Source organism: Mucor mucedo (genome assembly GCF_025094135.1).
Source record: "Mucor mucedo strain NRRL 3635 chromosome Unknown EV154scaffold_80, whole genome shotgun sequence".
Taxonomy (NCBI): domain Eukaryota; kingdom Fungi; phylum Mucoromycota; class Mucoromycetes; order Mucorales; family Mucoraceae; genus Mucor; species Mucor mucedo.
In genome coordinates this window covers 161,256-180,477 of record NW_026252364.1, presented here as the reverse complement: position 1 = coordinate 180,477, position 19,222 = coordinate 161,256, and the positions used below count along the sequence as shown (strand labels likewise).

The 19,222-nt window shown below is 35.9% G+C and overlaps 2 protein-coding genes across 2 annotated transcripts; both read right to left on the bottom strand.

The window, feature by feature from the left end:
- Nucleotides 1–11,266: 11,266 nt before the first annotated feature.
- EV154DRAFT_425059 (uncharacterized protein) lies at nt 11,267–12,437 on the bottom strand (the record flags this gene model as incomplete). The annotated part of the gene is made up of 4 exons (XM_051596225.1): nt 11,267–11,470; nt 11,526–11,888; nt 12,051–12,057; nt 12,217–12,437. The coding sequence occupies 4 exons, from the start codon at nt 12,435–12,437 to the stop codon at nt 11,267–11,269; spliced, it is 795 nt and encodes a 264-aa protein (XP_051455249.1).
- A 5,561-nt stretch (nt 12,438–17,998) lies between these two features.
- EV154DRAFT_516601 (uncharacterized protein) lies at nt 17,999–19,211 on the bottom strand. Its single transcript, XM_051602409.1, has 4 exons — nt 18,947–19,211; nt 18,596–18,867; nt 18,322–18,498; nt 17,999–18,253 (listed from the first exon to the last, which is right to left on the bottom strand). Exons 1-4 carry the CDS (start codon nt 19,140–19,142, stop codon nt 18,092–18,094), a joined length of 807 nt encoding a protein of 268 aa, XP_051455248.1. The 5' UTR covers nt 19,143–19,211; the 3' UTR covers nt 17,999–18,091.
- Between the last annotated feature and the right edge of the window lie 11 nt (nt 19,212–19,222).

Below are 19,222 nucleotides of genomic sequence, written 5' to 3'. Positions count from 1 at the left end.
CGAAACTCGAACCGAGTTTTTGTACTCGAGCTTGCGCCACTTTTTTTGGGTTCGAGCGAGCTTCGAGCGAGCATCGATCGAAGCTCGCTCGGCTAAAATGTCGATAGTAGTCACTTTAAAGTTAAGGTCCTTGAAAGACTAGTGAAAGCATTTCTCCTTGATTTTACTCTTTTCTTCCCTTTACCATTTTTTTCTCTAATAATTCCAACTAAAATGCTTTAAACTTTTATTTAATTGTACAACCAACAAACACATTTAGCATAGGATATGATACAGTATTGCACACTAAACCCAACTAAGCCGAATTTTTACAGCAACCATAATAACATGACGTAGCAGAGTTGATTTAAACTTTCATGTTCACAAATCCAACTGCATTATATTTATAGATTCAGTGATAGTTTGATTTAAGTGTCCGAATTTGGTGTTAAGGCTGGTGAAAAAAAAAAGTTTTTTTTTTTCTTTTTCGTTTAACTTTCTAATCATGACACATGTTCGAATGCAATTCTATTGAAAACTTTGAAAACTGTAGCAACAGTTTTTTACAATACTTACAATAGCAGTTCCAACTTAGAGCTTAGAACGAAATTATTTCGCAATTGCAGAAATGTAACAAAACAATAACATTCTCTGTTTATGGAAGAATTGTCAATGATGGCGTACAAGCACAGGAAGTACAACTGTTACAACCAAAAACTTCTCTATTATTAAATATTCTGTCAAGTTATTTATAGCTTTTGGAGTGAAAATAGATACTTGTTATTGCATAAAGATTGGAAATAACACAACAATCAGAACCATAGAAAACGTATATAAAGGGAAGTGTAAAGCTTATGTCTTTTTCGCATTATATTCTAAACTTAATTTCAGTAAACATGTACCGTAACCAATTAACTGGAAACTCTGACCTATCAATCAGTGATATGAGCTATCTTTTAAGTCTTGAAAATAGCACTGGTGAGAATGATCTGTCTGTAATTACTGATCGTCAAGATGATCAAGCTTTTTCGATTCCTGCTTTGATATCCAATGTCAGCCAGCAATCTGATGATTTAGTTTTAATTCAATCCAGATACTTGAAAGGCGACGAGGCTAGTCTGTACAAGAAAAAAAATCTGGAGCTTTTATCCAGTGTCCATTACTTCCCAACTCCTGGTGTATCAATTCCAAGCAGACGAAAGGATTCCAGCTATGTACATCAGTATGGCCACTCAATCAAAGTTAAAGATTCTAGTAACAAGACATTTTACATGTGCAATTTTGATGGTACCCATGGATGTCATAAGCATTACGAGTCCAAAGACTCGAATACCTCTGCAATTAGAAGACATTTGGAGGATGTTCATGGTCTTACAAAGACGACAGGTAATGAACTTTTTAAATTTTGCCTACTATTTAATACTTACATTAATATTTAGCTGCTTTAACTCAAGCATCTACAACAACATCAATTGTTTCATTCTTGTCCCCTATTCAAAAGCCTGTCGACAGATTTATTTTCCAGGAGAAACTCATCAATTTTATAATCCATCAAAGATTGCCGTTCAACGTAGTAGACAATAATGATTTTCAAGAGTTATTAAACACGTGCCAAAAAGCAACAAACCCAACAACCGTAAGTCTCCCATCAGACAAAACTGTAAAGACACTTATTTCGAAGAGATACCTGGAAGAAAAAATGATGATCAGACAAATTTTACAAAATCAACAGTCAATTTCTTTCTCTACCGACATGTGGACATCTTCAAGTGGACAGGATTACATGGGTCTAGTTGCTCATTATGTTAATGCAAATTGGGAGCATAAGTCAGTTGTTATTGGGCTAGAAGCACCTAGTGAGGCACATACTGGCGAACATTTGGCTGCCTTGTTTTTGAGGGTTCTTGATGATTACGATATCCGGTCGAAGCTTGCATTCATTGTTTGTGATAACGGATCAAATAACTTGACGATGGGGGCTTCTTTAGAAAGAATATCATTGGAAACCGAAACCTTTTTTTTTTCAAAGAAAAAGAACATTCTTCCATGTCTCCCTCATGTTATCAATTTATGTGTCAGCAGCTTTTGAAAACAGCTTTTGGATCTACCGCCACAGCCAACACGGAAATGCGTCATGCCGCCGAGGAGAACGAAAGACAAGAAGATAGTCAATCTGGTATTAGCGGGGAATACGAACGCATGGAGGTTGATGAGGATGGTGACGCTGAAGTGGATGAAGACCCACATGACAGTGGGGTTAATTATGACAAGGATCCCATATCCAAGATGCGTCGTGGAATTTTTACGATCAGGTATTTGAATGTGATATATTTGTAAGGCTTACTGTGCGCTAATAACTTTTAAAATTAGAAAATCATCGAATCTCACTAGATCGTATAAGCACCAGTTCACCACAATTTACAAGGGAGAAAGGTATCTTGTTTTGAAGTACGATACACGAACACGTTGGAACAGCACATTTGAGATGATCGATCGGTGGTTGGAGGTAGAAAAGGCCTACAACTCGACATGTCTGTCAAACTCTTCGAAACTTGGAAAATATGCTTTAAACGACCAAGACGTTGCATACTTAAAGAGTGTAAGTAATTTTTTGGCTGTGTTTTTGCATGCTACCTTGAGAATGTCATCAGAAAAGTAAGTAAACCTCCCCCCCCCCCGAATTATATTTTATCGGCTTATTAATATTCTATTACAGAGTAACAACAATTAGTGATTCGATTTTAATTTATAATGCATTGATGGAACATATGGAGACATTTTTAAGAAACCTGGACGACCCCGAGAATCAACTCTATCAAAATAACACTATATTGCAAATGAACAAGGACAAGCTTCGATTTGGAATAAAAAATGCCTATAAAAAACTTGAAAAATACTACACCAAAACAGATGACAGTAACGTGTACTCGATTGCTACTGCCATGGATCCAAGATACAAATACCAGTACTGGAGGGACAATGATTGGCAAGAAGGCGGGTATTTTGAACAGGCTGTGAATATGGTTACGGATGAGTGGACCGAAAACTACAAGTTCAAGACGTACATCACGATTCCCCCTCCTGCACAAAATATGGATGACGATGAAAATTTTGGTTTTTTGGTTGGTAACCCTCTTCTGACAAGAAACGCTAGCAGCTCTGCTTTTATTGACGATTCAATTAGGTAAATCAAAGTTCATTGATTAACATAAAAATAAAACTAAACTGATAATACTCTATATCAAGGCAAAAAAGGAAGTTCGAAGAGGTTGCAGATGTTTTTGAAAACTTGGTCAGTGGCAGTATCAAGAAAACATCGGCATCCCAGTACAACTTGGACATTTAGGAGGACGATCTGTCAAGATATCTTGCCGAACCTGTTCGAGTGCGCAATCGAGGAGAGCAAAATGTGCCAATGACATACTGGAAGTATTCAGAAAGTATTTATCCAAATCTTGCTAAAATGGCACGCAGATTCCTTTCCCCGCCTGCTTCATCTACTTCTTGCGAAAGGTTATTTAGTACTTGTAAGCATTTTCTTACACGAACTAGATCTCAACTAACTGCCGATAGTCTTAAAGAAAGCGTTCTTCTTCACCATTGGCTTAAAGACAATACTCATTAATACCTTTTTCTTTTTCTTTGTCTTTTTTTTATTATAATTTTTATTTTATTCTTTCTTATTTACTAACTTTTTTCTTTTTCTCAATCAATATTTTATTCTATCCCTTTTTATTTTCTTTCATCACTTGTTTTTTTTTTTTTTTGTAGATTTTCATTTATTTTATTTTTAACTTCTTCTATTTCAATAAAAAATAATTTTAATATCATAACTTTACGTAATTAACATCACTTTCACGTGCACTTTGTGTAATAAAGAGGCGAGCGAGTTCGAGTACTCGTATTTGCAACCGAGCCGAGCTTAAGAAATTTCGAGCGAGCTCGAGCTTCAAAAAAACGCATTCGAGCGAGCTTCGACTGGAACACGATCGAAGCTCGCTCGAGAGTTTCGATCTTCATTCCGAACACTAGAGATGATTACGACGCACAAAGAATACTTTGTGGATAAGGGTGTAATATACAAGAAAATACAGGTTTGTTGCGGCTTGATGATATGAAGATGACAAAAAATAAAAAAAAATAAGGTGCTGAAAAGTAATGGAGATACCAATAAAAATAAAAATATATGTCTACTGTAAAATGTTTGAGGGATTGATGCGGGAGAATATAAATGGGGTATGGGTCAAAAGGGTATAATCTCGAGAGTGTGAATTATGTTAAAAGTTTCTTCACAGGGTGAACTATAAAAAATTGGCAACAGATGTAAATCGATATATAAAGAACAAAGAATTCTTTTGTTTTCCTTTCTCTATTTGGTTCACTTAAACTGTGCTTGAGGCGGGGGATCTTTCAATTGAAAGCACAAAAGTTCTAATAACTGAATCCAAATCATGACAGTTGCTGTTCTTAATACATGTAATTTTGACAGGCGGTCAGCAAGCATATGGATAAAAAAAATATAGAGCATTTAATAGCACCTACATAAGGCTTTACGATACGGTATTCTATTAGTTTTTTTTTTTTTTTTTCTTTTTATAGAATTCTCTTTCGTCAAAGACCAACCAATGTTAAGGTCAAGATTTTGAAGCTTTGCGTAGACTTTTTATGATGAACACACTGAGTCTCTTCTGAAAACGGCTGGGAAAAAATTGCTTTAAACGTCATATTTAATTGATGTTGTTATCCTCTCGCAGAGTAAAAAAAAAGATATTTCGCAAAGTAAACAGTGAGCTTATTTTACGCCCTCCCTCCGGGGAGATGTTGTGTGAAGTCACAGCCTAAGATCGGAAACCTATTGGCTGTTCCTAAGAGATCACATGCTGTAGTGGCTGTCTCTTAATTGCCTTACACTCTGTAAAAATAAAACAAACTCTTTTCTCTAAGAATCAAAATAAATATTGAAACTTTTGAAAGTGTCTGCTCTTTTGCCAACATTAACACCCAATACCACCAAAGAAATTAATACCAATTTTATTAAAAACTTTCCCCTCGAAAACAACTTTGAGACACTAATTGTCAACGTCAAAAGGACAATTCCAAATACAATTGCCCTTATTATATTAAAGTAAGAACAGCCGAAAATGGAAGGGGGGGTTCTCATACACAACCTATTGAGAATGAATGTTTACGAGCTTCGTACAGAAAATACTCGTTTGAGCAGTAATGAAAACAATAAAAAACTCGCGTCTGACTATGTAACAGGGTATTGAGCAGTAATTTTAAGGTATCACAAAACCCAAAACAACAAAACTTTGGGGGAGGGGTTTTGTGAGTCTGATAAAATAGTTCTCAAAGACTTATCTAAACTATGAATGACTGACATAATCCGACAGGTAGCATATAAGAATTATATATTTGGTATATTTACAGTGCGTGTAACAGGGCCTCTTGAAAAAATCCAACTCGTTGGGATAGCCAAAAGGTACCCGATCCTAAATGACCCAGAAATTTTAAAGTGGCCGTATGTGGAAATCGATGTAATGATCCCGTAAAGAAAGACCATAATGAGATGTCAATAACAATAACATTCATCCTTAAACTGTGTATATCTTGTAGCACACTGTTCAGGGGAAATTGTAGTTCTTAAAAAAGGTAGCTGTGGCACCTCATTGTGGCTAATGTAACCTTCACATATTTTCATATTAATGTTATTTTTTAAATGATTATGCCTTATACTTGTATGAAGGATGATATAAGATCAAGCCTGTACATAAAGTAAATGATCAGTATTTAATGTAAAGTATCGATAGGAGATATATTTAGGATTATCAAATTGAAGATTTAAGAAGTGTAGATCGAGTCATATATTAAGTATATAGCCTCAATCACGACACTGTACCTGCGTCTATCATTGTGCCTGATTTTTTCTTTTTAGTATTTCGGATCTGTGATGGACGGTCTAATGTAAATGATGAACTTATTTTAAAGGGAGAAATGGTCACTTTACCTTCATACAGCTAGACACGAAAAGAGTGTCTGAGCACATGCTAAAAAAGCTATTGGTGATCTAATAAAAAACATTAGATACTAATAACGCATTAGTATACGCATATAAAAAAAAGTAAGTGGTTATAAAATTGATAACAAACTCAAGAGATTTGTTCAACGAGTAAAACCTTGCTTATTTAGGGGAAATGAGTTACGCAACCCAGCCTTTTCACGCTTGAAGATTGTACTCAGATCTTTTACTCTTTACTGCCCTTCTTGTAATTGCAACCCAGTCTTTTTCTGCCCCCACCCCCCTCAGATTTTTTTTTTATTCTTTACTGCCCTTCTTTTCATTGCAATCCAGCCTTTTCCCGGCCCCCAGATTTTTTTACTCTTTTTTTTGTGTCGCCCTTAGTGCAAGTGGAATGCAGCTTGCCCAGTCGGGTGGCTTGGCATGACTTTTAAAATTTGAATAGCTTCAGGCAGACAATATCTGTTTTGCCTACTACTTACTTCCCTATATGTCTAGATGTCTGTAAGTATTTCATGCAAGTGCTTTTTGCTGTGAATGTAGCTCAGAGCTTCTTGTTTTGGTGCAAAGAAGGTCTGTTCTGACAACCCCAATGATGTTGAAACGCTAAAGGAAGAAAAGCTTGGAATTTGTAAGGGTTCACTTTGGTTTCTGATTTTTAGGCAAAATAATTAGAACGCTGGTTGCTATTGATGGGGGAAATAGGATAAATATAGCTACAGAGTAAATAAGGCTTTCTAAACTCAAATATTTATTGTAATGTCTTTTGTTTTCTTCATTACCCCAACTTCCCTCTACAGTACTTTATACATTAGTGCAAAGCGTAATGCTTTTGTTTTTTCATCTAGCTTAATAACTTTTTAGTGTTGCTGCTTTCACAATTTGCTAATGAACGTTTCTAAATTATACAGTAACTGGTTTTATTCATTCAAGGGATGGAGCTGTTTTTCCTTTTTTGTAGAATATGAAAGTATATTGCGAACATGTATGTAAGTTTGGCTTCATTCTACGCTCATCAAAAAAACAAAATATTGCAACCTTACTTACTCGTTACTCTTAACTAGATGCGTCTTTACTCAAATTTATCGCCCCCCCCCCTTCATGGCACTTGCGTTGTATTTAAAGAACTCTTAGTATTTACCTGTATCCTTCAGGCCTGTAGGGATAATTGATTCGACTCAGTTCAAGTAAGCTTTATTTTATTTTATACTGTTTAGTCACGTATCTAAACTTCTTTTTAATCAAAGCATTCATTCAAAGTACTCTATATCAGCATTGAATTATTTTCGATCTTGTTATGAAACAAATGACTACTATTCAACATATTTATTGCCATCAACAGGTCAGTTTTATCGTTTTTTAAGATAGGCATTGATATTTAGTTAGGTTTGTAAGTGTAGTTCGAAAGAATGATGTCGCACGTATTTTTAGTCGGTACATGATATCTCTGCCTCCGCAATAATCAGCAGTAGAAGGGACGTATTTGACCGGAAATCAATTGAATATATAATTAAAAATTCACATTTTAACAATGTACTTCTATTGAATACAATTATATGTATAAGAAATAAAAAAGAGGACGCACCATGAAATCCGTAACAATTTAATAATAATTAGTTGTTTTGGGGCAAATATGCAGGGAACAAACAAGAAATTTGGCTGTTTAACGAACGGAAATTTACAACTCTTGTACGGTTGACGACAGAAGCTGCTAAATAACTAACAATAAAGTTGTACGTTTTACGAAAAAGCCTGGTTGAAAAGCAGACTCGTCAATTTATACGTTTTTTTAACAGAGTTGTACACAAAGCGTTGATGCCAGCTATTTCTCAAACAACTATTTGGCAGTAGCACTTGTTGATTTTGTCAACAAGTTTTCCGCCATAGTGCAACGAACAAAGAGAGACGTGAATGGGTAGAAACATGTTCAAAAAAAAAAAAAATATGAGCTACACTGATAATTGTATTTTTATTGATGAGAGCGCATTCGACATTAACATAAAATCGCCTACAACAGGATCAACTCGAGGTACTCTTGCCATAGTAACAAGTCCTTCTGCACGAGCAATCAGGCATACAATTCTAGGAGCAATTTCAACACAAAATTATTAATTTGGAAATTCGTGTTCCCTTTACGCTAAAAAGACTAAAAGTCGTGGAAGCCCAGAAATGAAAGGCAACTGCTGTAAAAGCAAAAACACCTGGAAGAACAAACGCAGGTCATTATACCAACTTTATCCATAAAGAAAAAAAAAACCATGGATGAAATGGACAAGCATTCCCGGTTTAAACGGTCTTACATAATGACGGATAATTCCCCAATTCATGGAAAAAGCGATAATTTCAGCCAATGAGGATACAAATGTATTTGCCTTTCTCCTTATTCTCCTGAGCTTAATTTTATTGAGTAATTCTGGGCAATTGTTATGCTTTAGAAGGCCTTGAAATCGTTTCCTTTCTTTAATTCCACAAGTTTTTCTAAGGTTGGCACATTTGGACCCTGTACAAAAAATGGGTTGTTCATGGTTGTTCGAAATGAATTAAAACGAGAAAAAAAAAAGAGCTTTCCATGATTTCAGAAGGCTGTGTGATACCCTGTGACTGGATTCTTTCCAAGCCTGGGGTGCGCGTTGACACTGTCCTCTTCCTTATTTTCTTCTTTCCCACAAACACGCAACAAATGCTGTATTAAACTTTCCTCATGACATGCCACCCTTGAATGCAGATTACCAAGTAATTATGCCAACAAGGGGCTTGGTCTTTATTTTATTCTAAGCTTTGCACCGAATCTATAAAGTTTTAAAATATCGACACCGCCCACCAGCTACCAGCTACAAAGTCTTGGTTTCGATCGAGACATGCTTTGAATCCGTATCAGTGTGGCTTTTAAAATCGTCTTTTGCAGAATTTTTGTAAATCAGAACAGTGGATCAAAGCAGCGTGTCATTGGATTCACTACCTTGAAAGTGAGATCAGAAAATGTTTAATTTTAACAACCAACAGATTCTCATGATAGAGAACCCGTCCTTTGGGAAATAAAACTGGACATCAATTTGGAATTGACGATAATTGCCATATGTTATCCGTAGACGATAAAGGTGGTAGTGACGAAATTGCACTGGGGATTATGAAGAATTGAACGACGTCTTTTCTATTACAATAGCTATAATCGACAAAAAACAGCAGAAAGCAGCATTAAAGACAAAGTCAAAAAGTATTAGTCAGATCAAAAAGTATTAGTCAGATCAAAAATACAGATAGAAATGATAGCAAATAGTGGATCTGTGTTGCAAAAAGAAACATTTTTTGGTGTACAGGAAAAAAGAGTTATCTCATGGATAATGTGTTAGAAAGGTGATGGGGTATCAACATAAATAAAAGTCGACAGCTATTGTAAGTCTGTTTCACAATGTTTAGATAATTAATGAGAGTGAATATTTATTCGAGGATATAAAAGACTTGTTTAATGTTTCTGTGTGAAGATGGGACACCTATAGGGCGCGAGATAGATCATTTAATATGTGGCATCTGAATGTGTACGGACAGCTCTTTCTTTGCTAAAATCTAGCAATTGGCACGTCTTATCATCATCAACTCAAAAGGGAGCAGGATATATGAGTGCAAAAGAGGTGGGGAGAGTTAGTTTTTTGTCTCTTTATATCAGAGCTGTACCTCTGCGCTGGCCTTGTGCTAAAGAGGAGTATATTTGATAGGGGACAATACAAGCTTTTCCTTTCGACACTGAACCCATATTTCTTTATTTATTTGGAGAACTGTAGGGTGGGTCAAATGTAAAGCAGGTTTTTATTTTTACAAAAAAGAAATCTTTATTTATAAAAGCTTACACTAAATGTTGTGTAGACAGCTGCGTCCTGACTTTGCGAAGATAAAAATATGAAATTACTGCTTCTGTTGCAGCCGTTGTCATCTGATCCTTCTATTATCAGCCCTAAAAGCCTGTACTCTTTTTTTTTTTTTTTTTTTTTTTTTTTTTTGAAAAAAATAGAGAATAATCAATACTGTTCATAAAGAAATAATTCCACTCCCTCGTTTAGGTATAAAAATAAGTAACATATGGACAGACTTTTTTCAATTATTCTTTCGCAATTGTTTTGTAACTATGAGTGATCCAACAATCCAAACATTTTCCAGCAATTTCTAGCAGTCTTGACGGCCGTAATCAATGAAGACAATAATGTTGATAGGGTACCATACTAAATGTAGTGGAGGCCATTGCATCTTCAATTACAGTGTTATCTCTTTAAATTCAGACAAAGGGGGTATTTTTTTTTTTCGAACAAACTATGAAATTTTTGCAGAAAGATGCAAATATATTCCGGACAGCAGTAAAGTGGTATTCAGACAAAGACTTGAATGATGTTCATAAGATACATACCCAGATCCCATTTAAGATGTCTTCTTCATCGGGAGTGTCACAAGGCATCAAAAGTGAAAGTCATATTTATTTCGACCAGCGCTTCAAAATTGGCACATACACTTTTGCGCAGACATTGAAAAAGGCTTTCATAATTAAAAGTCTGAACATTAGAAGTTTAGTAATAATCGCTTATTAAAATATTGTATCAAGATCCCATTAAGCGGGCAAAGTGAGGATACAAATATGAGGATTTAGGGGGGTGTATTCGTAAAACTTAAAGCCTCATAAGGTGAAAATTAAAAAAAAGGGTGAAGGGTTTTTTTGCAAATAGTTAAAAATTTAATTGATATATAGAAAGAGAATTCCTTAAATGCAACATTGCTCGCCAGGCTTTTATATTGAAGATTACCCCAAATGCCATATTACATCTTGTTTAAGTTTAAATTTTATTGTTTTAAACAGTTTAGGGGAATAGTAATGTTGACATGCCTTACGCATTTGACAATGACGAGAACAGAAAAATAAAGACATATGTCCTCGTTAACTGCCTTCAATACTAAAGATGCTTAGTTCTTCATAAAATGAGCACCTGTTATTTTACAATTAGTTTCAGTTTGAGATGTTTTCAGCTTTATTCAGGAAAGAAACAATCATAAAGCAAAAGTTGCAAAAGTGGCAGGAGGAGCAACTGATAGGTGGTAATCGGATTAACTAACCTTGATTTATAAATTTGAATATAATAGTTTTAATTTCATATACCCGTATGTCGATATGTGTATGATTAAAAAGGGATTTATTAATGTACACATTAGGTACGTCTTTTTTAAAAAGTACTAATTTCTATTCAATGGTGTAAAGCATGCTTATTCAATGGTGTAAAGCATGCTTATTCAATTTTGTAAAGCATGGTTTACAACAGCATCCCTCCATTTCAACATGTTGGGAACCTCTTCGACATACTTTAAGAGACTTCTTGCAGTTGTTGGACACTCGAATTTGCTGTGTTCGCAACGGATATAGTTATCATTGTGCAAGATAAAGTCTCGAATATAGGGGATACAGCAAAAGAAGCTTCTCGAAATAAATGTACGAATCTATAGAACTGCAAATTAGGTAAAGTGACATAAATTAACAGTAAATACCAGATACTTTACTGAAGAACCTAACTGCAAAGACTTGCTTTTTCTGCTCCTCTGGTATATTTTCAATAACTTTGACCATGTTATTGTATAGCTTGGTAATATCATGTTTTTCCTTGGCCTGAGTGTTATTTGAATTAATACCGCCTGAAAACTCTACTAATGAAATCGACAGCCTTTGATCCTTAACCGATACGATAACGCCGTCCCACTTTCTTTTCTTGGTTGTACAGTGTTCTTTTTCGATCCAATATAAAGCTAATACATCATTGAATGATATGAATAGCTGATTTAGGACGATCGTGGTGGTGTGTATTGCTGTTGTTCGTCCGTTGATGCTGCCTAGAAGAGGATTTCTTGGGCTTTCAACCAGCTATCAGGGACATCACCACCTCCGAGCATTAAATCACCACCAAGAATCACCACCACCAAGAATCACCACCACCAAGAATCACCACCACCAAGAATCACCACCACCAAGCATCACCACCACCAAGCATCACCACCACCAAGCATCACCACCACCAAGCATCACCACCATACTTAAACCACGGATCATGTCTTTTTACGATCGCAGGATAAAGTATCAAATATAGAGGATACAGTAACAATTGTAAGAGGAAAGATAGACCAGGCTAAATTAAAGCAAGAGTATTTTGGTTAGATAATAATGCAGGAGGATATTGTTACAATATATTTACAAATGTCTTGTTGTGGTTTCGATAAACCCGAAGTCCGCGTGTTCAAATAAATCGAAGTCGACTGGGTTTCCATGGGTTCGTAACACAGATCGGATATGTTTGGTGGAAGGTAATGTGACCTTAAATGCATTAATGATTGTTTGGGCATGCTTGGACAGCGTTACATCATCCAGAGATGATGCTTTGATAATCGCGTCATACTCATCAGCCTCCTTTAACATGCTAACGACACTATCCGCAGTAAGGTCAATTATTCCGACATGGCCAACACTTTTTTTTTTGAATAACTAAATTAGTGAAATTTAGGTTTGGTTTCAAACATCATATATTACCTGTCGGTGCAAACCTCGGATGAATTTTTTAGTATCATATTGATTCAATTATCATGTGATAGCCTGAACTTCGGTTACTTTAAGCATAAGCGAGTTTGTTAAAAAGAGAGTAACTTACAATAATTGAATCAAGTCCGGTCAGAAAAAGACTATCGAGGGAGCTTTTATAAAAAAACGCAATCGAGCGAGCTTTTATACAAGACGCGAATGAGGGAGCTTCTATAAAAGACGCGATCGAGTGAGCTTTCATAAAAAAAGACAGTCGAACGAGCTTTTATAAAAAAAACGCGATCGAGAGTTCCAATCTTCATTCCGATCGCTAACAAACACGCCAACGAAAGCGCATCTGAAAGTACTGTCAAACATCTAAGTTTTTTTTTTTTTTTTGTATAATTTTTAGTTTCTTGGAAAAACCAGAAGTGGTATCAACGAACCTTTTTACAGTATTTACAATAAAAAAATGAAGAGAAGAAGGAACGAAATGAATAAGAGAAGGAGTGAATAAGTGAAGGAGTGGATAAGTGAAGGAGTGGATAAGTGAAGGAGTGGATAAGTGAAGGAGTGGATAAGTGAAGGAGTGGATAAGTGAAGGAGTGTATAAGTGAAGGATTGAATAAGTGAAGGAGTGAACAAGTGAAGGAGGGAGAAAAAAGTGTGTAAACGAGCTATATATAATGACTGGTTTATGTCAGGATGACTTAATCAAAAAGTGTGTGAACGAGCTTTATTTGTGAATTGATAAACAAGATCTGGGTTATGTCAGGATGATTTAATTATACATAATGTTTGAGCCTTTACTAATAATAGAAATATCTGCAAAATATCCCAAGCAAGTCGGAAACTGGTAATTGTCGATCAGCGTTTCAGCCATAATACAGTACAAGATGGGAGATCAAACATCGTAAACTTCTTAAAAAAAAAGCTTCGTGTAGATTTACCCACAAAAAAAAATCAGGAAGTAGGTGTAGAGGATGTGTTAGGAAAACTTTGTATACTTGCAGGTAAAAGTATACATCATGACAGGTTATACTTATAAGACACAAGGTTTCTGAGTAATCAGTTTACAAACAAATTAGGCCATGCCTTTAAGACATACATGATTACGATAAATATTGACCTCAGGTGATACACATCATACTGTTAGCCTCGCTCCAATTTTATTGGATCTATCAATTAGGAATGATTGGCGTTCTGTAAGAAACATTAACTATAGAATTGTTGGGACTTTTAAGAAAGGGACAAAAAGGAAAGTAGAGCGGTTATTATTAAAATCCTTCTTCGATGAGATGGTATGTGAATCAACATTAAATAAGTAATATAATGTGCAACGGGATCCTTTACAAGTTAAGGTTTCTAATGAAATGGTTTAATGCACATAAAATGAAAAAATTATGTAAAAAAATGTATGTTGAAGCCCTTTAATTGACTGATTATGTAACAAACAAAATTCATGAGAATGAGGAAAAGCTACCAAATAATTCTGATCGACTAGTGTTGAAAGTATAAAGTATCAAAGAAAGGTGAACATAGAATTCTGTCGAATTCGCTTTTTATGGAGTGGAGCCTGCTGCTTAATTTGATTCAACACGAGACAACGCATTAGGTCCAGAATTTGTTTTTATTTGTATTGAAAGGTATTGAGGATAAAGCTGGATGAGTTTGATGCTGTTATGGAGAAGTTAGTATGACCCTTTGATTTTTTAAAGGACAGAAACCTTACAAGCGGGGATATATATCTAATATGTCATGGTCTTTTTCAATAGTGTTATAACAGATAGACGCCGCTGATATATCTGGACCCCTTCTGTTTATTCGGGAGTGCAACATATTTGATCGCGAGATGAAACGACAATAGATCAAGACGGTGTGTCATGATAGCAGAACCCTTAGGATGTAACAATAAAGATAATCACTGCTCCCTGGATCATAGTAAGCTTCTTGAGAAATCTAATCGGCTCCAATATCAGAACGCATCTTACACACCTCTCCTGCTTGTGACAGTATCAGTACAATTCTTTCTCGGACGCATCGCAGAGCATCCTTTCCATGGGTAGCTAAAACATTAAGAGAACTATTAGCAATTGATTTCTCATTTTTATATTCTTGATTTTGCTGGATAGGTAGAATAAAGACGTAATTAGTCAATGGCCAGTTTAGATAAAGGTTAAAATGTATCACTGCAGAATTATACCATTGACTTTAAAAAACATCTATCTCTCCATTGCTGCTTATAAAAGTATCAGTACAGGTCTTTTGTATAGTATTGCGGGTGACTATTCTTCAACTAAGGCAAATAAAGTTTTTTTATATGGCAATTATGTAACTATAAAAATGATTGAGATTAATGTGAGGATGAAGCGAATGCAGTGATAAGGAGTATTTGTTAGGAATTTTCATGTCGAGATGTCAATGCACAGGTGGAATATGTGTGTAAATCCATCACCTTTTCGTGTAGATTCAATGATGGTTGAGCTAGTTTAAATTTTTAGACAGCTTTCTATGAGCGACAATTATCATGCAAAATATAGCCCGTGCATGAATAGACCGTAAAAAAAAAAATTTCCCTTCAAAGTCTTACTTGTTACATACTCTTCTCGCCACTCCAACTGTCACTACAATGTGGCTGTATACTTTGATTGTGCTCTCTTTTTTGTTATAATATGTACCATGGGTCACCAATATTTCAGCTGTTAAAACCAACCTTTATTTGCACATTTGATCCGCCATGTCTCCCTCAGTAAGCTTTGATGGACTGTGGTTACTCTTATTTTTTTTTTGTCACTTATGAAACTCCCCTTGGACATACATGTTCAAAGATACATTCTAGTCTCTGTGAAGTACATACAATTTTCTTTTTTTTTCTTTTTGGATTAACTACAAAATGAGTTTCTCATCACAGCGAAAGCTCGACTTGTTTTCACGGCGATAACTATCAATCCATGCTTTGTATCGGTATACCTTACTTGTGAATAATAGGGTATAACACCTGTAGCCATGAATGAATCAACTCTTCTTTAGACATTAGTTGTATTTTCGGAGCAGTAGATTCGATAGATTTCATTCGAAATAAAGAGGGGAGGTACTATTATGATGTTCGTATCTTGACATATTTAACATGATCTGCTGAGCATAGCACTTGTTTTTGATCAATTACTTTTTATATGCATTTTTTTTTTCATCAAAGGGCCTCAAGTTAACTTGCATGAATTACATCAGATTTGACGAGATAATCATCATCAACTATAAAGGGTGTGACAACTATCACGTCACTTTTTATAGATGATGTATTGTGGTGCAAAAGTATTCAGTAGTACCATTTTTTTTTTGTGTTCAGTCAGAGGATGAAAAATTGCATCATTTGAAGAAGAAAAAGGTGTTTACTGCTTACTTGACAAGATGATTCGAAACGTATTGTCAGAGGCAAGTGATAAAATCACCTTGTTTTTTTGAATAGCGTAAATAGGATTTGGGAGGCCCCTAACAAAAAGGATGTTCTTTTTTTTATAGATAAGGATGATGAACAAAGCATTCGTTTACGTTTTTATACACCGTGCACACCTTGAAATGTTTAAAAAGAAGTACCATATAGTATAGACAAAAGAAAGTTAATCCGGATCCATCATGTTAAAAGAGTGGGTGTGCATTGTTCACATTGATTTTTATATAATTTTTTTTTTTTTTTTAGATGATGGAAACTGTGATTTAAATCCATATTTTTTTTTTTTTTTGCATAATGTCCATGTTACACACACACACGAAAAGGGGGGGGGGTATTGTTTTGCAGAGGGGAAGAAATTAGGAATCCCTGACACTGTTCCCTGGCTCTGTTATTGAATCTGATGCAGATGTAGAAGCATTAGTAGCATCCGCTTGACTACTGTTTTGAATAGCTTCTTTTCGTTCGTTTTCTTCTTGCTCAGCCAGTGAGATACGAATTGCTTCCATGACCATCCAATCTTCCAGATCCATATTGACATCTCTTATATTTGTAATGAATTGATTGTATTCGGTAGCAGCAGCGGAAGAAGCAGAGCGTCCCGGACGTTGTGTTAACATACCTAATCCCGTTCGTAGTAATCTCGAGTTTCCTGCTGAAGCTGAATTGCGTCGTGATACAGTACGTACAGCCGGTGGTATTAAAGTTTTCCAATTAGGTCGAATGTGATCTACAACTCCGCACCGAAAATATTCGACACTTTTCACAAAAATTTGAGTTCCTTTAGTCATGCATTTTTTTAAAACCAAAAACTTGTTAATAAAAGGTATCTCAAATTCTACCAAACTTGACAAAATAGCAATATATATATATATTTTGTAAAAAGAAACTTTTTTATTTACGTTAATAAGTGGTATTTGAGCCACGAGCTTTTTTTACTGCCCGGCATCTATCGGGCATACTTTCTACAAGCTTATGACACACTTCATCCCCCAACAACTTCCATTCCTGATGAAGTGCAACCTCCAATTCATTAAGATTTTGAAGCTGGGCTCTTCTTTTAGCAATCCTTTGTCCCAGGAGGCGCCAAAGGTTCTCAATCGGATTCAAATCGGGACTTTGAGCGGGCCATCGCTCAAAGCCTGCAATCCCAGCCTTCTCTTTCCACCACCTCGTATATCCTCCTGTATGGCATGGGGCACCGTCTTCTTGGAAAATAAAGTCATGACCATATTTCTCTGTCAATTGTTCAAGCCAAGGGAGAAAGTTTTGACTTAAACAATTGACATATTTTTCTTGATCGACAGACCCTTTTAGTGTCACCAAAGGGCCCAAACCGCCTGCCCAAAAACATCCCCATACCATCACTGATCCCTTACCAAATTTAAATGTTGGTAAAACAAATCTATCCATATACCTTTCACCCTTCTTTCTAATAACTCTCACACCACCGTCGTTGTGCCTGAGTGCGAATCGCGACTCATCGGACCAGATTACCTTCTTCCAGTCATCTAATGTCCAATTCATCTTGTCGTCGACCCATTCTCTTCGCGTTTTTTTATGTCTAAGACTCAAAAACGGTTTTTTGGAAGGTCTGCAAGAATAAAAACCGTTTTTGCGAAGTGCATTCCTCAATGTCGTCAGGCTGATTGGATCGGTAGCCTTCGCAAGATTTTGCATATGAACACTTAAAGGTTCAAAGGAGTCCCTTCGAACTAAAAGCGTCAGGTGATGCTCAGCTCTTGCTGTCAGCTTTGCTGGTCTTCCTGGACGAGGTTGGACAGTCGTGATCCCTTCAGTTCGATACTTTTTTATAATCGTAACAACGGTTGTTCTAGGAACGCCCAATTCTTTGCTGATTTGGGTACCTGTCCATTTGGCATGCTCTGCCAAACCGCAAATGACTCCACGATCGAAATCTGAAAGTTCCTTGCTTTTTCTAGAGACTTTGTTAGTAATGTCAGTAAGTGGCATGATAAATTGTGTAATAAAATATGAAAGAATCGTTGAACGAAGAAAGAGTAGGTTTATTTATTTTTTTGGCTCAAAACGGAAGTGTCGAATATTTTATGTGCGGAGTTGTATATTGTAAAGATTAGCCCTTTTTCTATTTCACACACAAAAAAAAAAAAAAAAAAAAATTACCAATGAGTACGACATCAGGGTTTTTGTGAGATACACTTTCTCGTCTTGGACCATCTTCACTTACACCCGAGGTCGTATGTCGAGTACCTGTCATAGTACTATGGGATCCACTTCTTGAGCGAGCCTAGAATGGGTATTAATTTATCAAGAAAAGCAGACATGGGCTGTTAGATGATGATGGATAGCACTTACCTGGAATTTCTCACTCCAGGTGGGTGGTTCGTAGAGGACACCATAATTCTCTTGCATACAAAATGGACATGTTGCTGGTAACAATGGGGTTTCCAAGGGTCTATGAATCTGAACGAAGCATTCGGTGCAAATGGGCTGATCACAGCAACGAGAGTAATTGATATTGGCGGGATAATACTAAAGAAAAGAAAAAAAAATAGAGAGAGAAAGACTAAGTTATATATCTATATATTGAACTCGGACCAGAAATAATGATATAAAAAAAAAAACGTACCAGGAAGCAAATGGGACATTCGACAGCATCGTTATACAACATTTTTTCTCGCTGCTTCATTTTTTCGACAAATAGCTTCTTCTTGTCAGCTACAGGGTCGACATGACGACTGGAAGAGGAAGCGCTACGAGGTCGTGTGATTCTTTTGGGTGAGTCAATGGAGATGGTAGACAAAGAGGAAGAGGACTGTGGTAAAGGAGGAGGTGAGAGTGTCTTTCGAGTGGGTGTTGTTAGTGGAGACAATGTTACTGTTTCTGGTGCATCCTCTAAACCTAAAATTCATGTATAAGCAACATTAGCTCCATGGATGCTTTTTTTAACCACTCATATTTTTATTTTTTAATTATTTACCCTTGTAGAATGGTGCTATCTTGCGTGCTATAATTAAGCTTCTTGTGACTTTGGGGTCATAGTCTTGTTGTGTAGTGGTTGTATATAATCCATTCGGTAAAACTGCACCCAAGTCTACTAAATCTTCAATCTTTTGTTGTTGGATACGACCTGATTTCGATGACTTTCCTACACTCTTTGACGCGTTGGCACCCATGGCTTTTTGTTGTATGTAATTTAATAGATAAGAGAAAAGAAAAAAAGAAAAAAAGAAAGAAAAAAAAAAAAAAGCGGGAA